General features: G+C 48.6%; 2 protein-coding genes across 2 annotated transcripts; one reads left to right on the top strand and one right to left on the bottom strand.

The window, feature by feature from the left end:
* Positions 1 to 6: 6 nt before the first annotated feature.
* On the top strand, positions 7 to 5,682 carry ATPAF2 (ATP synthase mitochondrial F1 complex assembly factor 2). Its single transcript, XM_064726204.1, has 8 exons — positions 7 to 241; positions 1,454 to 1,498; positions 1,786 to 1,931; positions 2,348 to 2,445; positions 3,298 to 3,378; positions 3,504 to 3,616; positions 4,360 to 4,475; positions 5,079 to 5,682. Exons 1-8 carry the CDS (start codon positions 97 to 99, stop codon positions 5,214 to 5,216), a joined length of 882 nt encoding a protein of 293 aa, XP_064582274.1. The 5' UTR covers positions 7 to 96; the 3' UTR covers positions 5,217 to 5,682.
* A 224-nt stretch (positions 5,683 to 5,906) lies between these two features.
* DRC3 (dynein regulatory complex subunit 3) lies at positions 5,907 to 22,343 on the bottom strand. The gene is made up of 13 exons (XM_064726205.1): positions 22,203 to 22,343; positions 21,154 to 21,327; positions 19,119 to 19,235; positions 17,656 to 17,822; positions 16,929 to 17,075; positions 15,614 to 15,733; positions 14,435 to 14,547; positions 12,966 to 13,140; positions 10,469 to 10,600; positions 9,257 to 9,327; positions 8,338 to 8,461; positions 6,891 to 7,022; positions 5,907 to 6,778 (listed from the first exon to the last, which is right to left on the bottom strand). Exons 2-13 carry the CDS (start codon positions 21,308 to 21,310, stop codon positions 6,668 to 6,670), a joined length of 1,566 nt encoding a protein of 521 aa, XP_064582275.1. The 5' UTR covers positions 21,311 to 21,327; positions 22,203 to 22,343; the 3' UTR covers positions 5,907 to 6,667.
* Between the last annotated feature and the right edge of the window lie 246 nt (positions 22,344 to 22,589).

The following is a 22,589-nucleotide window of genomic DNA, read 5'->3' as shown; positions in this document are numbered from 1 at the left end:
AGTTTTTTTAATCCAGGCGGCGCGGATTGGTTGCGGTTGCCGGCAAGATGGCGGCGCCCAGCGAGCGGCGCTGAGCGCGGCCGGGACGAGGTCGCTATGTCGTCTGTCGCGATGTGGCGCGGCTGTCGCCGGCTGTGGTGGGCCCACTCCCCGCCCGCTCGGCTCCCACGACCGCCTCCTGCAGATGCTGAGGGCGGCCCGGTGGGGTCATGCGGGCGTCGGGCCTATGCCCCGCCGGCAGGTGAGGGAGCACGGGGGAGGCTCCAGCGCCGTGTGAGGAGGGGGATCCTTCCCTGGGGATCCTTCCCTGGGGTCACCCGGGGCAGAGCTGGGACCGGCACGGCCTCGAGGGGATCTCGCTCCCCACGGCCGCTGAGCGGTGCTGGGGTTCTCCCCTGTGCCGTTAATTAATTTTTATTAACGAGCCTTGCCGTTAATGTGAGTTTGGAGCGGGCAGGGTTCGCTGGCTTGCACGGCCGAGCCCTCATCGAACCATTTTGTTACATTTGTTTTTGTTGGGTTTTGGGGATTTTGAGGGAACGGGACTCAGATGAGGGGGTTCAAGTATGTTTTGGCCCATGTGTCCCATGCAAAGACTTTGCTGGAATCGTGTGGGTATGAGAACAGCAAAATTAATCTCATTTTGTCGGAGGCGAGGCTGCAGAGCTGTGGTGACTCATGACAAAGTTTTGGTAGTCACTGATGAGCCTCGGGGCTCCTCTGGGGTACACACACTTTAATCTGCTTTTAGAACCGTGCCCGAGGCCCTGGAGCTCACAGGTCACCAAACCTGAGAAAAATCCTTCAATTTCCCCAGGGGAATGTGCTGTTTTTAGCCTGGAATAGCAGACCTGCAGCCTGACCTGTTTGCTGTGCCCTTCACGAGACAGATTGATGGGTTTGGGATTCACAACCTGGTTGCTGTTGTGAATTCTTCCTGCCTTGTGGGAGGGGTGTGAGCCTTTGGAATGGGTGTGATCCTGCTCTCACAGTGTCAGGAGTGCTGGGAGCCAAGGATGCTGCTCCTAAAATGAGACCTGGAGTTTCCTCAGGCTCACCTTGTAGGTGGGGCAGGTAAATTCCTGAGCTGGACTGGGGTGTCCTTTGGGGATTAACTTGTCCAGTGTGTCTGTAGTTGTAGAATCTGGAAAGGTTGACCCTGAAGCAGAACTCCTGAGGAGAGGTGGGACAGGCCTGCTTGGGAAACCAGCCCTGCCACACCCTGAGCCCCCAGCCTGGCAGGAGTGCAGCTGCTTCTGTTTGCTCCCTGCTGAGTGCAGCTCACTGCAGCTCACAGCTTGGGAACTGTGGATGGAGAGCTGAATTTTTGTTACCAGGCCACCTCAACAGCACCAAAGCTCTGTTCTGAGCTGTGATGGGGAGCAGGGGAAGGGACTGAACATTCTCTGTTTGCCCACTGAATGTTCTCTTTGCCTTGTGTTTCTGTCCTCAGAGAGGAAGAGGTTCTACCAGAACGTGAGCATCTCACAGGGGGAAGGTGAGTGTGGCCACAGGGATGGGATGGGATGATGCCTGGGAGAGGTGTCAGCACCTGCAGCCCAGGCTGTGTCAGGGCCAGGTTTGTCACCAGCTGCTGTGTCCCCTCCTCATCTACAGCAAAGCTGCACGGTGAGAAGCAGCTTCCAGGACCACGTGATGGAAAACCTGAGTATTCCTGGTCCCTATCAGCTCCAGCTCTGCATCTGCTCCCACTGTGGGGTTGTCTGTTGTTCCTTAGTGCCTGCTCCTCTTTGATTCCCCAGGATTTCTACTCTGATTCCCCAGGAGGCTTTGAGATAAACCTGGACCACCGGAAGCTGAAAACGCCCCAGGCCAAGCTCTTCACTGTGCCCAGCGAGGCCTTGGCCATTGCAGTGGCCACAGAGTGGGACTCCCAGAAAGACACCATCAAGTTCTACACCATGCACCTGGTGAGCACGGCAGGGTGGAGGGCTGAGGCCTCCAAATGCAGGGTGTGGAGGCAGCAGGTTGTCCTGCTCCTAATGAGCAGAAAGTTAGGGCATCCTCTGGGCTGTCTAGAGGGAATCTGTGCCACTAGGGGAACTTGAGAAGGGGCTGGACAGGGTTATTGGGAATAGTGAGGGGCAGGAGGAAACTGAGCTCTGGAGCAATCCATGCCCCTTTTCCCTGCTGCTTAATGAGCTGTTTCCAGGGATCCTGAAAGATTTGAGAAGATATTATTACATTAACCACTGTGGCCCTGCACCCCTCAGTTATTAATCTGCTACAAATCCCTCTGCTTCTTCTTGCCATTGTACCATGGAAGCTGCTGCTTTTTCAAGCCTGGAATAAGAATAACAGCATTTTCAACTGCTTTTATCCCCAGACCACTCTGTGCAACACAGCGCTGGACAATCCCACACAGCGAAACAAAACACAGCTGATCCGAGCAGCTGTGAAGTTCCTGGAGACAGACACGGTCTGGTATGAGATGGGGACCCAGCTGGAGCTTGGAAAGAGGCTTGGGTGAAGTGAGGGAAGGCATCTGCACTCCCCCAGTCATGGCATGGCTCTGATCTGGGCTGGCTTTTGCCTGAGGGTTTGAATTAGTTTAGATCAGTCCTGCACGTGCAAACCTGGTTGGAGTCTGTGCTCCCACAGAAGGAGCATTGGATTTGGTCCCCTGTTGAACACTGGGCAAGGGTGAGAGCAGTGGGAAACTAAGATCTTGGAGAAAAGAAAACCTTTGAAAGACCTGTGGGGATTTGTCAGCCAGTCCCTGGTATTCCTGTGCCAGTGCAGATAGCTCAGACTACTTGTACCAGTCCCCAAAATGCCCTTCATTCCTTAAAGTCCCTGTGAGCTGTAGGATCAAGCCCATTCATGCTCAGGCTCCTGTCCCAGCCTCCACAGTTCCTGTGGAGAGAGAGGAACAGGTTTCCCACCTGCCCTTGTGGCTTTGGTCAGACTGGGGGAGCTGAGCTGAGCCACTGGGCAAGGAGAAGCAGGAGTGGCCCCACAGAGAGCTGCAGTGGGGTTTGTACCCTCCTCTAACTGCTAAACCTCACTTCAGTCTGTGGCTTGGGGCTGCCTGCAGTTTTCAGCTGGCTGGTTCACTGCTCTGTTTTGTAGTGAGACAGAATTGTCCTTCCTGGGATAACCAAAAGCACTGAATTTAGGGAAGGGTTGGGGGATTGTTCCCTGTCACTGCTGCCTGTGTGGACAGCAGGTCCCTGTCCCACTTGCTGTGGGTCTGGTGGGGTCAGTGTCCTTCCCAGAGGTGTGTCCCAGCCTGGGGGGGACCATCCAGGGTGGTTTTGTTCTGTCATGTCCCAGCTATCGTGTGGAGGAGCCTCCAGCCCTGGCAGAGCTACAGAAGAATGAATGGGATCCTGTGGTTGCCTGGGCTGAGAAAAGGTGAGAGCTCAGAGGGTTCCTGGCTGCTTAAGACCCTGCCCTGCTCAGCCCAGGAGCTCTGGTGCTTTATGAGCTCAAGCTCCATGAGCCCTGGGCTTTGCTGAGGGTTTGGGTGCTCATTGCAGGTACAATGTGACAATTGGCTCCTCCACCAGCATCCTGGGGCCAAACATTCCAGCCAGCACCAAGGAGACCTTTGTGAACCACCTGGCATCCTACAACATGTGGGCCCTGCAAGGTGAGTGGGGCTGGGCCACTGAGGAGGAGGAGGTTCCTCTCCACAGGGCAGGAGAGTGACTGGAATGTTTTTCTTCTCCTGCTCCTAGTGTGGAGGTTTATGTTTTAAATCTGCAGGCCAGGCCCTGACCTGCTTTTGTCACAGGCAGGGATTCTCTTCAGTGCCACTGGTGTTCAGGACCTGACTGTGCTGTCCCATGGGCTGCTTGCTCCACCTCAGCACAAATAACTTCTTTAATGCCAAACCTTCTAATGATTTAATCCCTAGCTTTGTTGTTGCCAGGAAAAGAAATCAGGCTTACTACTCCAAAGTGCCCATACTGTGCACTGTCCTCACTTTTTTATCCTTATATCCCACTTAATCTTGCCTGAATCATCTGAATGCCACCAAAAGATAAAGAAATGAAGGGAGGTTTGCTTTGCTCCAGCCCTGAATGAGCAGCAGGCAGTGAAACCCACAAGAGACACACAATGCTCGAGCCTGGATGGATATCTCTTCCCTTTGCACAGGGAAGGGTTGTGGCAGAATAAAAGGAGGTGGCTTTTGTCACTGTGGTGGCAGGGCCAGCACAATGCTCTGGTGCTAACCACAGACCTGAGTGCCCAGGTGCAGGTGGGAGGATCACTGGCCCTCCCTGAGGGGGTACCACAGCCTGCCTGTCCATTCAGAGTGTGTGAGGATGCTGCTGTAATGCTGCAGAAAACAGCCATGAATCTTGTTTGGTTTGGGTTATTCCCTTCCAGGTATAGAATTTGTAATCACCCAGCTGAAATCGCTGATTCTGTCCATGAGCCTGATTGACAGGCACATTACAGTAGAGAAAGCTGTGCTTCTGTCTCGCCTGGAGGAAGAATACCAGGTAAATTATGTTACAAAACAGCCCTATAATTCAAATAGCAATAATCTCAGCATGACAAATGCATCCCCCACCACAAATAACTGGCAGGGGAAGTGCCTGCTGTAGCAGGAGACGTTCCACTCCACCAGTCTCTGTGTCTGAGAGCGTTTGGAGCGTGCTGCTGCAGAGCAGCACCATGGGCACAGCAGCCCAGAGTGCTCCCAGGGCTGCCAGTTTCTTTTCACAGAGCCCAGATGGCTGCTTTTCTCCCTTTCTAATCTGAAGTGCAAAGTTGTGGCTGACTTCTCCTGCTGAGGGTTATGCAGCCTGGAGGCTTTGGTAGACACCAAGATATCAAGCTTGCTGGAAATTAGCTTGGTGTGAAGCTCTCTTTGTCCCAAAAGTGGCTGAAGTTGGGAATCTTTTCATCCTCCCGTTAAGAGGCTTTGCCTCAGACCCCAGTACAGATGAAGCACATCCTGATCTCAAGATATCCCTGCCTCAGCAGTCAAGGATTACCTCAGTTCCTGGGGGGGGGGTTACCTGTGCTTCACAAACATGAGAAGGGAAGCCCAGAGTTGCTGAGGTGATTTGGGTGTGATCCATGTTCCTCCTCTCCTTCAGATCCGGCGCTGGGGCAATGTGGAGTGGGCCCACGACTACGACCTGTGTGAGCTGCGTGCCCGCACTGCAGCTGGGACTCTCTTTGTTCACCTCTGCTCAGAGAGCTCTACTGTAAAACACAAGCTGTTGCAGGACTGAGGCAGCTGGGCAGGGCACAGAAAGAAAATGTCCAGCTGGGAATTGCTGGCCTGACACAATGGATGGTAGCTACCTTCCTGCCATTCCACTTTTCCTGGGATCAGCTTCATGTGCTGTGGTTTTGTGGGCAGCTCCTCAGTTGGATTGCCTGCTGCAGTGCAGCACACAAGGAGGAGAGGTCAAGGTGAGTCTCCTCTGAATCCCCAAGCCAGCAGCTCTGTCCTTTCCTGGTGTCTGTAACTCATCAGAGGAGCTCCCACGGCAGAAGCAGCTTCCTGGGCAGGGCACGGCACAGACATACCCAGCATATGCCACATGTCTTCATAGCTGCCAGCTCCTGACACACACTTGTTATGGAAATCTGAAAACAGACTCCACTGCATCTGTTGTTCATCCCTCGGCGTGCCTGTCTGTAACACCAGGGTCTCTGTGTTCCATTAAAGACTCGCCCCTGTGAGGTACCAAAGCTGAGTGTCTTTGTCTTACTCACCACACTGTGGGCTGGGTCCCGAGCTGCCAGCTTGTGGGCAGGTGCTGGGATGGCTCCAGGTATTAAAAATCACAGACCAGAGCAGACACTAACTGCTGTGTGAACCACTCTGTGCAGCTGAGGAGGTAGCAAGGAGACAACTGAGTAGTCCTGGAGCAAGAGGGGTAAAACCTGGGCTGCAGCCATGTTCAGAAGCACAGAGCACGATGAGCTGAATGTTTGTTTGACAGGCAGCACCAGCCACGGGGTTTTCTGAGACCTGCCCTGCCCCTGGCAGCACACAGAGCCACCCTCTCGTTTAACCTTCCCACCTTCTCCTTGCTGCCTGCCTGGAGCAGCAGCGCCCCGGCCGGCAGCGTTCCTCAGGAGCAGCCTGTCACCGAGCAAGGAGGGGAATTAATGACTCCTCACTCGGCTGTCGCTCCTGTGGAACCATTGATTTCCCTTCCCGCTGGCTGGGGGCTGCTCTGCTCACGCTGCAGAAAGCTGATTGCGAGAAGGGCTGAGAGGATGAGGCTCCCAGGCATGCGGAGCCCCCGCCAGCCCTGTGCTTGCTGAGCTGGAAACCTGCTGTTATCTCGGGGGTGGTTTGATGGAGAGTGTTCCTCTCCTGAGCTGCTGCCTCGTGCCAGCAGCTCACAGGTTCCTGCCACGGAGCTCGCAGGTACCGAAGCTTTCAGGCATTATATGCTACAATGATTTGGTTCAATCAGCTCACAGCTGATCCATAACCCCTTGTGACCAGCTCTGAGTTGTCTGCACGGGCTTTGTGCCAACGTGATGGAAGAGACAGGGCTTTGGATGCTTTTCCACAGTCAAGAAGCAGCTTTTATTTGCAGTTTATGGTGGGATGGAAGAAATGTGGATTTGGACTGAAATGTCCCAGGCAGCTTGGCCATGGAGAGGCAGCTGTTCTGCTGAGGGCTGTCCTGTGTGCCCCAGGTGAGGCAGCTCCCCAGCCCTACTCTTTAGGCTTCACCACTGTGCTATCCAGCTCCTTCTGCAGGGTGTCCATGAAGCAAATGATCTTTTCGATACAGGTGCGGTTTCTGTCGCTCTCCCTTTGGAAAGCCTGGACAGATTGAAACCAAGCAGTGACTCTGCAGGCAGGTCAAGGTCCAGCAAAGACCTGGGAGTGCCTCTCCTCACAGTGCCCCATCCCCCTGAGTGTGTGGGTCTCTTACCTTCTCTCTCACTGACTTCTGCCACTGGTAGGTGTTGGAGAGCATGTCGCTCTCGCGCTTATCAATCTTGCGCAGGCGGATGCTGTGGGACACGCTGGTGATGTTCACAACGGTGGTTTTGTCCTCAAAGAGCTGGGAGGTGACGTGACAGGATGAGAGGAGGGGTGAGCACACAATAAATGAGCAGCACAGCACTGCTCAGAGGGAGAAACCCTCTGTCTCAACCTGGCAAATCCCTTCTCTCATTGGGATAAATCCAGGGCTGTACCCTTGGCCTTGCTGCAGTGAAATTGGGCATTATCCCTAACACAGATGGGGAAACAGAGGCAGCAGCCTTGGCCCCACATGCTGGAATGGGGAGATCAGTGCTGCCATGCAGCTGGTGTGGAAGAAAGGCTGAATATGCTCCAGCATGCCTGGAAATGGAAAATCACACTTGGAAGGGATTCCTGCACTGCTGGCACTGGCTGTAAATCTTCATTTTTGGAGAGTCCCAGCTTCTAATGGAAGCAGTGACTTCCCTCGTGGCTCTAAATAGAGGGTGGCTTCGCTAGCCCGTAATGAGGCTCCTCCTGCAGCCAAGTGCAGCTGTTGGGTAAATGAATTCCCTTCTCCATGGGAATGGATGGCAGTGAAGCAAAATGGGTGCAGGGCAGCGGTGCAGAACCACCACCATCTGCACAGGCCATAAAGCAGCAGCTCCCTGGGGGCTCAGGGGTCTGGTTTGTGTCTGTCAGCTCGTGATTACCTGCAGTGACAGGGGGCTGGGATAATCTGGACAGAGCAAAACCACGGCTAATGCCTATTTAAGTAATTTAACCACTAAATGGAGGAATTATGGAGGCAAAAAGGGCAGCAGTGTTGCTGAGTGGAGCACGGCAACAGTCTTGGTGCTTTTGGAAAGGCTCCTGGGATCTTTGTTTGCACAGCAAGACTGAGGGCTCGGTGGAAGGCTCCATTTAAAGTGTTGTGTCCTGCCTCCAGATCAGCTTGTGGGCTCAGGAGCTCCAGGAAGGGATTTTGAAACCACTGAGGCAAACAGAGCCCTGGTGTAAGAAATTCAGAGCAGTGTTGGGATTCTGCTGAGGGAGCAGGGAGAGTCTGAACAAAACCAGCTGTGAGGGAGTGCAGCAAAGATGCTGCCTGAGTGCCTGGAAATCAGCCAGAGCAGTGAGCTGTGCTGGAGGCAGGAGAGAGATTTCCTCAGCACCTCTCCTGGGCTGCTGCCACCAGCTCTGGCAGTGCCCAGGGAAACCTGCAGTGCAGTTATGCCCTGTCCTACTCAGTGGAGATGCTCAGAGGCACCACAGCAGCTGGACCCTCCTGGAAGGAGGTTATGCTGTGGTTCAGGTGAGCCTCCTGGAAATCCTGTCCCTTCAGACAAGAGGCTACAGCCTCATTTTCTTGCCTACTCTCTCACAGAGATGAATTGTTTTGGTGCCCTCACCGCTCGAAGATCCTCTGGAAAATCCTCTTCAAGCTCAAAGAGGGCGATTTTCTTCAGGATGGCCTGGACAATCTCCATCACGTTCTCAAAGTGTTGATTTTCCAGGTCCCGGCACTGGTTAAACGTGCAGAATGTGGTTAAGGAAAAAGCTGAGCACACCACTCATCTGTGGGGGTTAAATCACCTCCTGTAACTGGGACTGAGTGTCTGCACAGGGGGATCCTGCAGAAATGAGCCTGGCTGCTCCCAGAGGCTGCTGTGGGGTCAGGATATCAGGATACAAACTCCCAGTTCTGAATCACACACTGAGTCTCATCTTTACTGCCAAATATGACAGAGGACTGAGAGGACCTGGGATTGCCAGGGAAATTGCAAGAAGCCTCCAGGTGACAGCTGAGCTCTGAATGCTCTGCAGTTATTTGCACCAGGCCATCACATTTCTAGATTTAAAGCAGCATGACCTGACACTCAAGCTTTTCAGTATTCTCATGTAACTTTTTTTCAGCACACATCAAAAATACAAAAATGAACACCATTTAAAAAGTATTCAACCAGAATTGTAGATATTTCATTTACTGCTATGGCAGGAATGTAGCTAGACAACAATCTAACCAGATCTTCCCTCTGTTTTGTCTTCTCTGCAGGGAGAAGAAAGGAAGATTCCCAACAGGGTGAAAGCTGCCTAAATCCTACAGAATTTCAGCACAGTAGAATTTAGATCTCTCTGTGCTCTCCAGAGTCTCCACATAAAGAAGATAGGCACCTTAAATGACCATTTCTAAAGGCTGAGAAAAGATATTTTCTATTGATTAAAATAAAAAAAATAAAGTTTTTATACTGGAGGTTCATTTTTGTATTTAGAGGTGAGGTGTAGGTGCATGACTGGGGGAGCCAGGCCAACCTACTGTGAAAAGGATATATCCCTTGGATGTTTTCAGTGAATGTTGATGCTATGACATCAAGGCTTCTTTTAAAATCCTGTAACAGTTCCTTAACAGAGGGGAAAAAGAGGAAATAACACAATGAAAACTTGCACAAACATAACAGGGAGTCAGAGAGTCTAGGAGGAATCTACAACTTACTGTAATTTGGACTCACTGCTGTGATTAGCACAGTCAGAAACTGAACTGCCTCGAGCATTTTGTGTGTCTGGAGTGAGCCAGGGGAGCCTTTGTCACCTAAGCAGTGCCTGGAGGGGGCTGCATTCCCATCCCCTGCCTTGCTGCAGCCTCCTTGTCCTTGGCTGCATGGAGAGCCTCTTGTCAGAAGCACAACCCCTGCCTGGGCTTTACTGCAGCTCTTGGTTTAGTCCTCAGAAATTAAAATTGCAGCTGCCTGTTCCCTCTCTCAGAAATGGCTGATGGAGAATCTGTGAAGTGCTGCACTTAAATGTCTTGGTAGCTGAATCCTGCAAATCCAGCAGGGCACACAGGGAGAAATGTTTCTGCTCATCCCATCAGATATGTAAGGGCCAACTCAGAAAACACTAAAAAGGCAAAATCCTGATGCAGTGAGGATCCATTTTGAGCTGTTGCTTTCTGCCATCCATGCTCACAAAACTAAACTGCTGCACACAGGCCACAGCTCCTGCCTGCTCATTTTTAAACAGATTATTTTGGGTTTTTTTCTCCGATGAAGATGCTCATCAGCAGCCCTGCCCTAGTTCTTGAGGAAAAGTCTGGGGAGGAAAAGGCAGCTATTATGCAAGCAAATGCAGCAAGCTGAGCAGGAATGTGTGTAATCTTATAGCAAAGATCAGCTTCAAAGAATGACACCTCTAGAATTCCAAATGCATACCCCATGCTATGCAGCAGCTTGTGCAGACCTAGAAAGTGATTGCACAACCTCCCTGCCTGTGAAGTGTGGGAAATCAGCTTGGAGAGATGTGATGGACATGCTGTGCTCTGCTCTGAGGAACAGAAATCTGCTGGAAGGCAGCAATGTCCAGGGCCTGATCTCACTCCCATCAACTTTGAACGGAGAAAGGAAAAGATGGGGGTGAAACATTTTCCTGAGTGGAAATCCTGTGCCCCCTCTTTGTGAGCAAGCTGCTACACAGGGCTGCAGTGACAGAGAGGTGACCCCACAAGGTTCTGGCTGTGAGTCCCACAGGTGTGAGCTTGGATCTCACCTCCAGGTCGTTGGATACCAGAGTTTCCAAGAGCATCAGTGCATGCCACAGCTGCTGGATCTCCTCCTTGCCCTGGGCTCGCTTAGAGTCAGCAATTTCACCACTGCCGTCCTGATAGAGCTCATCCAGCCTCTAAACACAGAGATACATGAATTATAGTTTGTGTTCAGCACTCCATTGCAATTTAATTAACTTGTTACATGTGTGAGAAAAGTTCCTGCTGCTGATTAGCTGAAATGAAATGTGATGATTCAGGGAAGTCTCCAGATTTACATAGTGGGTAGTCAACAGTTCTGAGCTTTGCTACTGCAGGGGGATTGGGAAAACTCTTCCTCATGCTCCACTCAGCACAAGACTTTACTCCTTCTATGTTTCCCTTCATTTCCAGCAAAAAAGAACAATATTTAATTATTGACATTGCTGGCTGTGAAGAAGAAATTCACAATTGCTTTGGAGAAAGAAAGGCAGGTGTAAATCCTGATCCACTTCCTGCCAAGGAGAATCTTGACTGACTTCCAGTAGGGTCAGGATTTAGTATTCTGAATATGGAATACCTATCATTGCCTGCCTTCCTCTTACAGCAAGGATTTATTGCCCTTCAGAATTATGTATTGATGTCACTTTTGTATCAGGCAAGATTTATGTTTGCTTGGATCAAAAAAAAAAAAAGGAAAAAAATCCCCTTGTGCTGAATGTGTTATTTTCAAGTCTGTTTAAAATCAGTTAACAATCAACTGTTTAAAAAAGTAGGGAAAATATATATGTTTCATTATGTCTCTAATCCACTTCTTCTCTGAGAGGGAATGGAATGGGGTGAAATAAAGAATTCTGTTAAAAACCCCTGCCAAGGCTTGTGTCTGGAAATGGGGTGGATTACCCAAAACTTTGCAGTTTAACAGGGGGAAGGGGAGAGCAAGGTGTCTTCTTTTTGAATGTAAACAAGTTAGGAGGCTCAAAGGGCTCCAGAGCCACTCAAGCTGCACCTCTGGGAGCAATAACTTCAAAGTTCAAGGCCTTTAATCCTCCATAGCCAACTTCAGAGAGCGCAGTGATTTTACAGGTTACCCAAGTTTACATGAAAGGATTACAGACAGACAAACAGCCCTAAGAACAGCTCACAGACTGCAGTCTGCTGGGGCCTCTGTGCCTTTTGAACTCCTCCAGCAATTTTCAATGGTGGGGAAATGATGTTAAAACACTGTGTTCTGTTTTGATACCAATTCCTCTAATATTTATATGAAAACTGGCATGCTGAACCCTGTTTATAGAGAATCACAGAATCCCAGAATGGTTTGGGTTGAGAAAGACCTTAAAGATCATCCAGGGCAGGGGCACCTGCCACTGTCCCAGGTGGCTCCAAGCCCTGTCCAGCCTGGCCTTGGGCACTTCCAGGGATGGGGCAGCCACAGCTTCTCTGGGAATCTGTGCCAGGGCCTCCCCACCCACACAGAGAAAGATTTCTTCCTAATATTTAATCTAATTTCTTCCTGATATCCCATCTAAGCCAGTCCTCCTTTAGCTTAGGCCATTACCCTTGCAGCTCAATCCATCGCTGAGCCTGTGGGTCAGACAGAGGTGAGGGGGTCAAATCTGCCCTCAGCTCTGTATCTTTGGGTTTTGTTGTTGTTTTGCAGGGTTTGTTTTGCTGGTTTAGGGTTTTTTCATGCAAAACACAGTGAGAATTCAAGCACAAGTTAACCGAATATTCAAACCAAACTTCTGTTTGGAGCGAGATGCTCTGTAAGGTCCCTCCCAACCCAACCCATGCTGCAGCTCTGTGACTCTGGCGGTGCTGCCAGCCCTGGCTGCAGATTTCCAGCGTGAGTCAGCAGGGTTCAAGGCCCTGGGAGCAGAGTGACTCAGCAGCTGCCAGCCTGTGACAGGCCCTGCAATAGAAGTGACCTGGTTTCCAACAGGAGCCAGCGCTTGTGACTCTGCTGGTGTCACTTGTCAGGGCCTTGCTCTCTCAGCTGACAGTGCCACCAGGCTTTAGCCCTCCCTTATTTATTTTTTTTTTCCCTCTGGAAACAAAATCATGATCCATCTATTATACATGGTTAGAAAGGGATCCAGCTAGAAGCTACGCCCTGAGCAGCCACAATGGGTGGCTGTGGTGGAGCAGAATGAAAAGAGAGTTTCTGCTTTAAAGGACTAGAAATGCATTAAAATAACTTTCTCTAATTTTTTTTGGTTATAGTTCTCTGAGCTGTTGTTGAGAAAATGAAGTGAAGCAGAAAATTACTTGAAAATAAACTGAATACCCTGCAATTTCCTTCCTTTTCTTCCTGGTTTTTCAATGAAGGAAGAGTTATTGGAGCTTCAAAAAGAAGGGGAGTAGCAGTAAACATCTATCTATCCAATTATCTTAAAAATCAACTTATAAAAATATTTAAACTAAAAGGAAGGTTGAGCATTTCCATTTTCTTAAATATTGGTGACTTTAATGGTACAGGATGTGGAGAAATCATGTATCAAACAAACAAAAGTATAACATTACCGTTTCGTTCCGAGTCTCAAAGTCTGAGATTATTCTCTTGCTTTCTTCCTGGTTGACTGCCAGAATTTCATGGAGTCTTTTGTAGAATTTAGAGACTTCAGCTTCTCGTTTTTCATACTCTTCCAGCCCATAGTTATACAGGCTCTCACAAACTGAGACAAACTCCTCCTTGTATGTGACAGCAGAGTCAAGGTCTTTTGCTTGTTCAGTGGAGCAACACGTTGTGTTCCTTCTGCCTCTGCAAATCTGAGCAACAAGAGCTACGAGCTACTTCTATGTAAACTCTGTGGTTCTTGCTGGGAGCTGCCAAATATTCTGTCTGGGGCAGGGCTGGGTCACCCATTCACGTTTTATGCATGGGGTTTTGCTGCCTTAAGGGTATGGAGAAAGCTATGGCAACTTGAGGGGGGAAAAAGGCCTTGAGGAAGAGAAGAAAATACATTCACTTGTCTGACTCTTCTGACACAGCAGCAGAAGGAAGCCTACAACCCTATCTGTCTTCCCAAGTGTGAATACAGTGCCTGTGTAGTTAATAAATACAGCTCTGGAGCCCACAGCCAGAGCACAGAATAAACTACTGACTTGGTAGCATCACAAAAATAACGTCAATTTTTCTTCTGCTATTATCTTGGCAATGGAATTGTTTCTGGAGTCTATTGTAGTTAAGCTGTGATGCATTTTTCCCCAACAGTGTAATGCAATTTTAAGGAAGGTCAAGTTACTGGCCTTGACAATGCTCTATTAATCTGAATGAGAAAGGAAAAAAAGGAAAAAAAAAAGTGTCTGCTTTCTGCTCCCCCGTGTAGGAGCAATGATCAGAAAAATGTGCTGGCCTGGAAAGTTCCCTTTGCCAGTTCTGGCAGGTTGTGAGATATGTGACTTGTATCACTCTGATGAGTCTGTTCCTATCTCCTACCACTTCAATTTCAACATGATTTTAGCAACTGTGCTCTTACAATCTAACAGACAGAGATTTATCTTCCAGCTCATTTTAAACTTTAAGTGGATTCCAGACTTAAAGAAAGTACAAAGTCTTGATTCTTGAAGGGTCAGGAAAGGAAGCTACAGAAATCATGTTTGATTCAAGGGAAGGAAAAGGAATATGGTAATTACAACGGTGAGAATTTAAAAAGCTGGGATCTCATGACCTGTTGGGGATAGAAATGAGTGGTTTTACAAATGGGATGTCTCAAGCTGGGCTGGCCAGCTTGTCAGTAATATAAACCATTTGTTTGGAGCCCTCATATTTCACAAGATATCATGCCTTAAAGCTGTCAGTGGTCTCACAGCCTTGCAGTGTAACTCTTGGTACTGCTCCAAAATTGAACACAGACTGTCTCAGATCTTAGATCAATGCAGCTTTCAGCTCTGGACAAAAGCAGCAGATGAAGAGTCCCTGTGGATGCACTTCCTTCTGAACTCAAGGCATTACCTGTTAGCTGTGGGCATTCCAAACCCAGCAAGGATATGCCTGCAGCAGCTCCTCCACTCCAGGGAGGGAAACCAGTTTGGCAGCTTCTCCTTCCTCTTCATGCAGACTGTCAAACAGGAATGGTCCATTCAGGTACTCAACAAAGGCTGCCTTTGAAGAGAAACAGAGCAAAATAAGTAAAATAGAGATGCCAGCCTGCTGGCAGGATGTGTCTGTCCTGTAAGAGCCTCAGCAGCAGCAGCAGAACATGGGTGCAGACACAGTTACATGAACACAGCAGAAACACCAACAAGCCACAAAAGCACCTTGGAGTGAAACCCATCCCAGGAGCTTTGCTGTTACAACTCAGGATAGAAAACACTGTTTAATCTTGCATCAGATCCCTGAGTCATAAAATGGTTTGGGCTGGAAGGATCATTAAAGATCATCTAATCACAGCCCCTGCCATGGGCAGAGACACCTTCCACTCTCCCAGGCTGCTCCAAAGCCCATCCAAGCTGGCCTGGAACTCTTCAGGGGTGCCAGTTTCTCTGGGCAACCTGTGCCCCTTGCCAGTATAGGACATCAGCACATACAAACACTGACTGCAAGGCTATTTAACCTTTCAGATAACAACATGGTGAACTTTGGGGAGGTACAAAGGAAGAGTGTCAGCATCCTCCCTGGCACTCAACACTAAACTTAAGCCACTCTGATCTTCCAGAGGTCTGGAATACAGAGCCAGGCTAAAACTGAAAGCACCATTCCACCTGGTCTTGCTTTCAGCCTGGTCACAGGACTACAGTGATCTCCAAATTTCCTGGGGAGTTTAACCATAAAACTAATGAAAAGCTTGACTTAGTATGAAGGAGAGAAAAAAAGTCACTTCAGCATGAAAATGTTAACATTTCCCTCAGACCTGTAATTTTCCTAATCTCACACCAGGCTGATAAACTTCCTGGGTATGATTTACTATTCAGCTTTGCAGGGTTCCCTATCTGTAGTTTCATTGTTCAGCCAAAAGAATTATGTTCCCCCACATCATGTGTACTCCACAGCAGCTCCTGTTTCTACCCAAAAGATAAGATTCAGAGATCACAGAGATTAATCTGAGCCTTGGTTTTAGCAGAGTCAAATTTAACCTCTCATTAAATCTTCAAGCAGGGAGAAGACAAGTCAATGTGTGTTTGTGCTTCTTTCTCCTGGGACAGGACACAACCAGCCAAAGAGAACTCACCTGCTGTTGCTCCAGCTCTTTCTGCTTTGCATCTTCCTCCTCCTGCAGGGCCAGGACCTGAGCCTCCTCTTCCTCCAATGGCTTAGTAAGATGTTGATACTTTAAAGCTGCAGCTTTTGCCTGAGAAATATGAATAAAATATTTGTATTGGATCAGCCTGCATTGCTCAGTGAGTCAGGGTGTAATCAACTGATCTTTCTAGAATGTGCACCAGAGTGGCATCTGCCTCTCCATTCCCTCATGGGCTTTTTATTAAAGTACTTATGAAGTTTCTAATCTAATCCTCATCCCATTTTTTGCTGGCATATTTTTCTGTTTCTGCATTCAATGCATCTGAGATAATTCAGTCCCAGGAAGCTTTTCTCTCTCCATTTTCTAATCTTTAGAGTTTTTTTGGATTTTTTTTCCTCTTTTAGCAGGAAGTTCTATTTTGACTTCTAGAATCTGAGCTCCAATTTGATCAGTCAGCGAGGTTAATTCATTTTCTAGGGAGGAGCAGATTCTTTGGAGGAGTGGATGGCAAGGTAGTACCAGGGGCAAGAACCTCATTAGTTGAAACTGAAGCTTGACAAATTTAGGAATGCAATTCTCAGATATCCCTGATGAGCAGGGACTGCATTCCACGACCTGGAAAACCCTTCCAGTCCTGTGGTAAGAGCAATGCACATTCCAAGCACAGCTCCTGTTCTGTGCCAAGCAAATTTACAATTAATCATGTTCTTTGGTTACTAAAAAAAAAAAACAAAAAACCAAACAAACCCTGAATAAAAAACCCCATCTTTGTTCCTTTGAGCCCTGGGATGATAAAGCAGCTCCACAGGTGAGGATGAAGTGTCTTATTCTCAGAAATCAAAAGTGGGAAGTGCATCCAGGCACCTGCTTGCCTGGATTGTCAGGCTGCTGCTGAAACAAATCACTGTGTGAGCAGCAGAAGCACCAAGGCTCCTTCCCCCTGGATCCAGCTCTCCAGACTGATTTCCTCTGAGATTCTCTAAGCAAGACTTGCACTCACACTGCAGCCTCTCTGTGGCAACACGAACCAGGCCCCTCTCCCACACACAGCTGCTGATTTTCACAGAATCTGCGAAGACATCATGCTTCTGACACCTCTACCTCTCTGTCAGATTTGACAGAATTTGGCCTACAGGTTCACAGCTGTTACGTGGAAGCAGAATAAACACTGTGTGTTTCTGTGAGCCTGGTTTCTGCAGGGAACCTGCCCCCAGTGCTGGAATATTGCTGGCACACCAACAAAGCAGAGGCTCTGTAAGATGCTGCTGCCTGATTTCCCAAGCAGGGAATGCAGAAATCTCACCGTGGACTTTCTCACCAGCTTGAAATCCAAGTACACCAGGCTGGGAAGGTGAGCAACAACAAAGAGCCTGTAGTGCTCCTCACTGCAGAAAGGGTTCCCACTGAGGTTCAGTGTCTGTAAGCTTTTTAACCTCCTGAGGTAGATAACCTGTGCCAAAGGGAAAGAGCTCTGTGTTTCCCAGGGCTGGGGAAGCACAGCCTTGGAATTTATTGCTTTTATTACAGTTGAGTTGCAATATGCATTCTGCTCTGCTGCCAAATTCACGTGACAGTCAATTATGAGTTTCTAATGGTTTTGGGAAAGGAAATACTTAAATTCACGTTGGCAATATCTAGACAATGGGTGGAGAGAGAAGGCAGATGGGGTGCACAAATCACAGGTCCTAAATTGGTAAGATGCCCTCAAAAGAACCCCAAATAAATCCTGGCCTCCCCCCTTTTCTCATATGTAGCCACTTATTCCTTTTCTAGCTTTTATGGGAGCCAATAGGAATTTTGCCATGGCTGAGAGCAGTCACAGACCTGGGCCCCCATGAGTCAATAATCTAAAAGAAAAATGGCTGCAGTAAGCACTTAACACCAGAGGACCAAACCCATAGCTCAGACTGCTTAGAAATCCTAAAGAGAATTTTATCACCCAAGGAGGGGCTTGGACACAATGGCAAAGGGCAGTTTTAGAATATCTGATCCTTCAGCAGGGAATATTTGCAAAGCCAGGGAACACTCACATTTTCCAGCACGGTCAGGTTATTGTTCCCTATGGAGAAAATCTGCAGCTCTTGCAGTGTGTCCATGTGCTCAATTGTAGATATTCTGTTACTGTAGAGACTGAGGTCCTGCAGTTTGACAAGAGTATCCAGGCCCTCAATTACTTCAATATTGTTGAAGGACAGGTCTGGGGAAGAATTTAGAAATCAAACATTAAATTATTTCTTGCAGAGCACCCAGATTCTGCTCTTTAGTTCTGGGTGTAGGAGTTTATGTACAGATTTTTCTCAGGGGTGGTCCAGGCCCCACAGGAAAAGCTCAGCATTAAATCATCCTTCATTCCCATCTCCTCCTTGCAATTGTCTGTGCAGCTTTTAAATGAGAGGAAAAGCTGAAATTGGTCCATGCAGAGTCCACACACACAGTCTAAATAAAAGGGACTTCTGCCTCATGGGGGAACACAAAACAAGAAGTGGAGAGATGCCCTTAGAGGGGAATTTCTGTGATAAATCTGGCACTCTCTTGTTTCTTGCCACAGTTGTGGTCACTCCCAGAGCACCAAGACAAGGCAGCTCCATGCCAGTGGAGTTGTGCAAGGCTCACTTCAGCTGTTTCACTTATTGAAATGTCCTCCTACCCTGCCAGAACATCTCTCCTAACACCCACACTCACCATGACTAAGGGCAGGAATTGCCTGAGGATTAGTACTGAGTGAGCCAAGAGCCCAAAACCAGTTTATGAGGTCTCTTGGGTGGCTGAGACACTTGTACAGCAGCAGCTGAGCCACTGCAGCCTTTGGGCAAACAAAATAGGAGAGTGTGCCTCAAAACACTGCTCACACTGATCACTTGGTGATTCACAAGGGCCTCAGTCATTTCTGGAGCAGAACTGTGCAGACAGTGGGGTGGAAGAGCCCATTAGACATTTCACAATGTGCTTACGAGCTCCAGCCCTGCATGCTGAGGATATATTTAGAATTCCAGCCAGCAACGTGGCTGCAGTTCCAGGGAATGCTCTCAGCTGTGCATCTGTGTAGCTGCAAGCAGTCACACAAGGCCACAAGGATGGGCACTCCTTGGGACAACATTGACACCCAGCCCTTAAGGGTTGTAGGCTTTGGAATGCCTGCAGCAGCTTTGAAAACAGAATTCGGGCTTCTAAAGCACAGAGGTGTTTCCATAAATATTCCTGAAAGTCACCCCTAAACACAATAGAAACCTTGGAAACAACATTGAAACCTCAGCTTCCTGTTCCTGCCACACCAAGTGTATTGAACCCAGTTTTTAAACATTTTGAAGGATTGTTTTGCAGCTCTGATACTCAGGCATTTTGACATTTGACAGTCAAATGAGGAGACACACAGACAGCTGACAGCCTTCCCAGGGAAAGCTCCCATCAGTGGTGTTGAGAAGGTGACATGCTGCTTTATCTCAGATTGCTTTGCACCTGCACAGGCACCCAGCCTCCCCTGCCTGTATCTCACCAAGCCAAACAAGGTGAACCAGACTCTCCAGACCTTCTATCTTCTCAATCACGTTGTTGTCCAGCTGCAGCTTAGTCAGATTCTCTAATGGCCACAGATTAGCAATCTGCAGGATGTCTAAAGCCACAGGGAAAAAAGAAAAAATAGAAAAGTGTGACAGTGGTCACAGGGGTCTTCGGATGAGGGAAGAGACGAGGATTTGACTCCATATTTCAGAAGGCTTGATTTATTATTTTATTATACATATATATTATATTATACTATACTAAAGAATAGAAGGAAGGCTTCATCTCAGAAGGCTAAACTAAGAATAGAATAGAAAAGAATGAAAACAAAGGCAGCTGGCTCAGACAGAGAGAGAGAGCCAGCTCTGCTGTGACTGGTCACTAAATCCAAACATCCACACGAGACCAATCCCAGATGCACCTGTTGCATCCCACAGCAGCAGATAACCATTGTTTACATTTTGTTCCTGAGGCCTCTCAGCTTCTCAGAAGGAAAAATCCTAAGGAAAGGATTTTTCATAAAAAGATGTCTGCGACAGAAAAGAAAATTACTTTCCACGTGAGCCAGCTTTGTTTAGCAGCCACACTGCCTTGCACAAGGAAAACACGTCCAGTCTTGCCTGCAGGAGGATTTGCAGTGTGTGATGAGTGCCCTGGAGAGCTCAGAGGTGCCCTGGCTGGATGGGATTCCAATGGCAGAGCCCAGTTAACCCCAGTGTCCTGCTCAGCACACACTGCTCATCAATGGGGCCAACAAGGCGTGCAGGGGATGCTGAGCGTGGTCCTGCACTCCAGAGCCTTCCTGAACCCACTGCCAGCACGCCCTGACCTTCATCCTCCTCTCCAGCTGCAAGCAGGAGGTTTGGGATGAGCCTCTGCAGTCCAGCAGTGCCCAGCTCCTGCTGCTGGAAATGGTTCTCCTGCTCCTGGGATCCTCAGCACAGCAGAGGAGCTGGAGTCTCCTCTTTCTGTGAAGGCTGCAGTTCAGAGCTAATCAATACCTCTGCATTTAGTTTCCTCCAAAAACAGAATCACAAGGGCAGGCTGTTGGCCACCACAGCAAAGGATCAGGACCAAGGTGACAGGAAATACAAAATATTCTCACTCCCAATTCTCTTTCTCCTGCAATGCCTTCCCGGAAGATTTCATCTGCTGTCCTTATTTAGCAAGGGCATCATAAACCAAGGAATTGCATGCACAAAATACTCACACAGTTCTGGATTTGCAAACAAATCCATGCAGGATCAGGTCAAGGGAACCTTTTCCAAGAAAATCAACTCATACACACATTTTACTGGATAACACAAAGAATAATAAACTGAAATTGATTTCATCTGCTGTCCTGCTATCCTAATTTAGTGAGGGCACCATAAACCAAGGAATTACACACGCAAAATAGTCACACAATTCTGGATTTTGGATTCGCTAACAAATCCATGCAGGATCAGGTCAAGGGAGGCTTTTCTAAGAAAATCAACTCATACACACATTATTATACTGGAGCACACAAAGAATAATCAACTGAAATTACTCCCTTCCCTCAAATGCTGAAATATTGAGCCAAATGTTCTTCCTATCCATTTTTTTGAGTGCAAATTTACGACAGGTTTGACAGTAAGAGGCAAGCCATGGTAATGGTGTGGATGAGCAGAGGATGCCATCAGGTTGGACTGTAAGCACCAAAATCTCCCCAACATCTCCCACACAACCACCAGACACGGCAGAGCCTGCCCAGGGCTGGGTTTGGCCACGAAGCGAGGGGCCCAACAGGGCTGTGGCCTGTAGGTGTCACCACAATATAAATGTTAAATGAGAACAGCAGTGACAGTGAGAGGGAAGTGAAGCAGCTCTGAAGTCACCCATCAGCAAAAACTCCTCTGATGAAGCTGCTTTGTACAGGTATGAGCAAAAGTCCAAACCCAGATGTTAATTTTCACACAATAAATCCCAGCTAATAATGGTTGCTTAATTGCCAGTTACCCACTTCTATGAAAAGAAGAGGAAAAATATGTATATATTCTGATACTCACTTTTAAAACTAATTTGTATCTCTGTCACAACCTTAATGTTAATACTTTCCTTTCTGGCAATATCTCCAAGGTCCTCTGGACACTTCTCCTCAATGGCTTTCTGAAGGATTTCATCATCAATAACGTTTGGCTCAATGTTATTGAAAAACTGAGTCATTGTGAGACAGGATCAGCCTTAAAAGACAGAAAAGAAAATAAATTAAATCTCTGCCTGGCAATGATTATAAAAATGAAAATAAATTAAATCAAATCACTTTCCAGTAGTGATAGAATCACAGAATCCCAGAATAGTTTGGGTGGAAAGGAACCTTAAAGGTCATCTCATTCCACCCCTGCCGTGGACAATTTCCACTATCCCAGGGTGCTCCAAGCCCTGTCCAACCTGGCCTTGGACACTTCCAGGGATGGGGAATCCACAACTTCCCTTGTCAAGGCTTGACAACCCGTTCAGTGAAGAAAATTTTCATGGAAATTTAAATATCCCTAATGCTGCCCTGGAGGCAATGAGGCTATTTGTCTTTCTCAAACTGTGCAGAGTTAATGAATCGCTGTGAAGAACTCGAATCTCCAAACTTTTGCTTGTGTAAGATGTTTATAATTACAGAGTAAGTCCTGATTTATTTTTGCATAGGACATTTGCGATGATAAATGCCAGAGTTGGGAGAGTTCTATTCTCATTCTGGCATTTCATTAACAAAGCAAACCTCTCTGTGGCTGTGTGCAGCACACACCGAGGAGCAGCAGGCTCTGGGTTTATCCATCCTTGACCTTCCTCTCTCTCTTTCTTGTACAATCACAGAATTATTTAGGTTGGGAGGGACCTTAAAGCTCATTTTGTTCCACCCCTGCCATGGGCAGGGACACCTTCCACTGTCCCAGATTGCTCCAAGCCCCAACCTGGCCCTGGGCACTCCAGGGATGTCACTTGTCCAGCGTCTCTCCGGTCAATGCCGGTTCCAGCCACCCCTGCCCGGTGGGTGGGAAGGAGCCACCGCCTCTCGTTCCCAGGACCCACCGAGGCCCCGATCCCGGCCCCACAGGCCTCTCACCGCAGGTCCCCGGGGGTCTGGGTCAGCTCCCGGTTCCTGCTTCCCTCTTCCCGTTCCCCGTTCCCGTTGCCCATTCCCGTTCCCCGTTCCCGTTCCCCGTTCCTGCTCCCGGTTCCCACCCGCGCCTCAGCGCCCGTCACTAAGGAAGCCCAGGTGCGTTGCTAAGGGAGGCACGTGACCGGGTCAGCCGCCAATGGGCGTGGAGGGGGTGGGGAGGCCAGCTACCAATCAGAGCTCGAGAAATCCGTGTCAGCCAATCAGCGCCGGGACCGTGCCCTCGGGGCGGAGAGGGCTCGGATGATTGACGTTCACTTTGCCCAATAATGTTGCAGATAGTTTCGGGCTTTGCCCAATAGGGAATGGCAGCCTCATTGTCCCCGCTGTCGA

Source organism: Zonotrichia leucophrys, chromosome 14, assembly GCF_028769735.1.
Source record: "Zonotrichia leucophrys gambelii isolate GWCS_2022_RI chromosome 14, RI_Zleu_2.0, whole genome shotgun sequence".
Classification (NCBI taxonomy): domain Eukaryota; kingdom Metazoa; phylum Chordata; class Aves; order Passeriformes; family Passerellidae; genus Zonotrichia; species Zonotrichia leucophrys.
The sequence above is the reverse complement of the archived record's forward strand: the minus strand, read 5'-3'. Positions and strand labels throughout refer to the sequence as shown.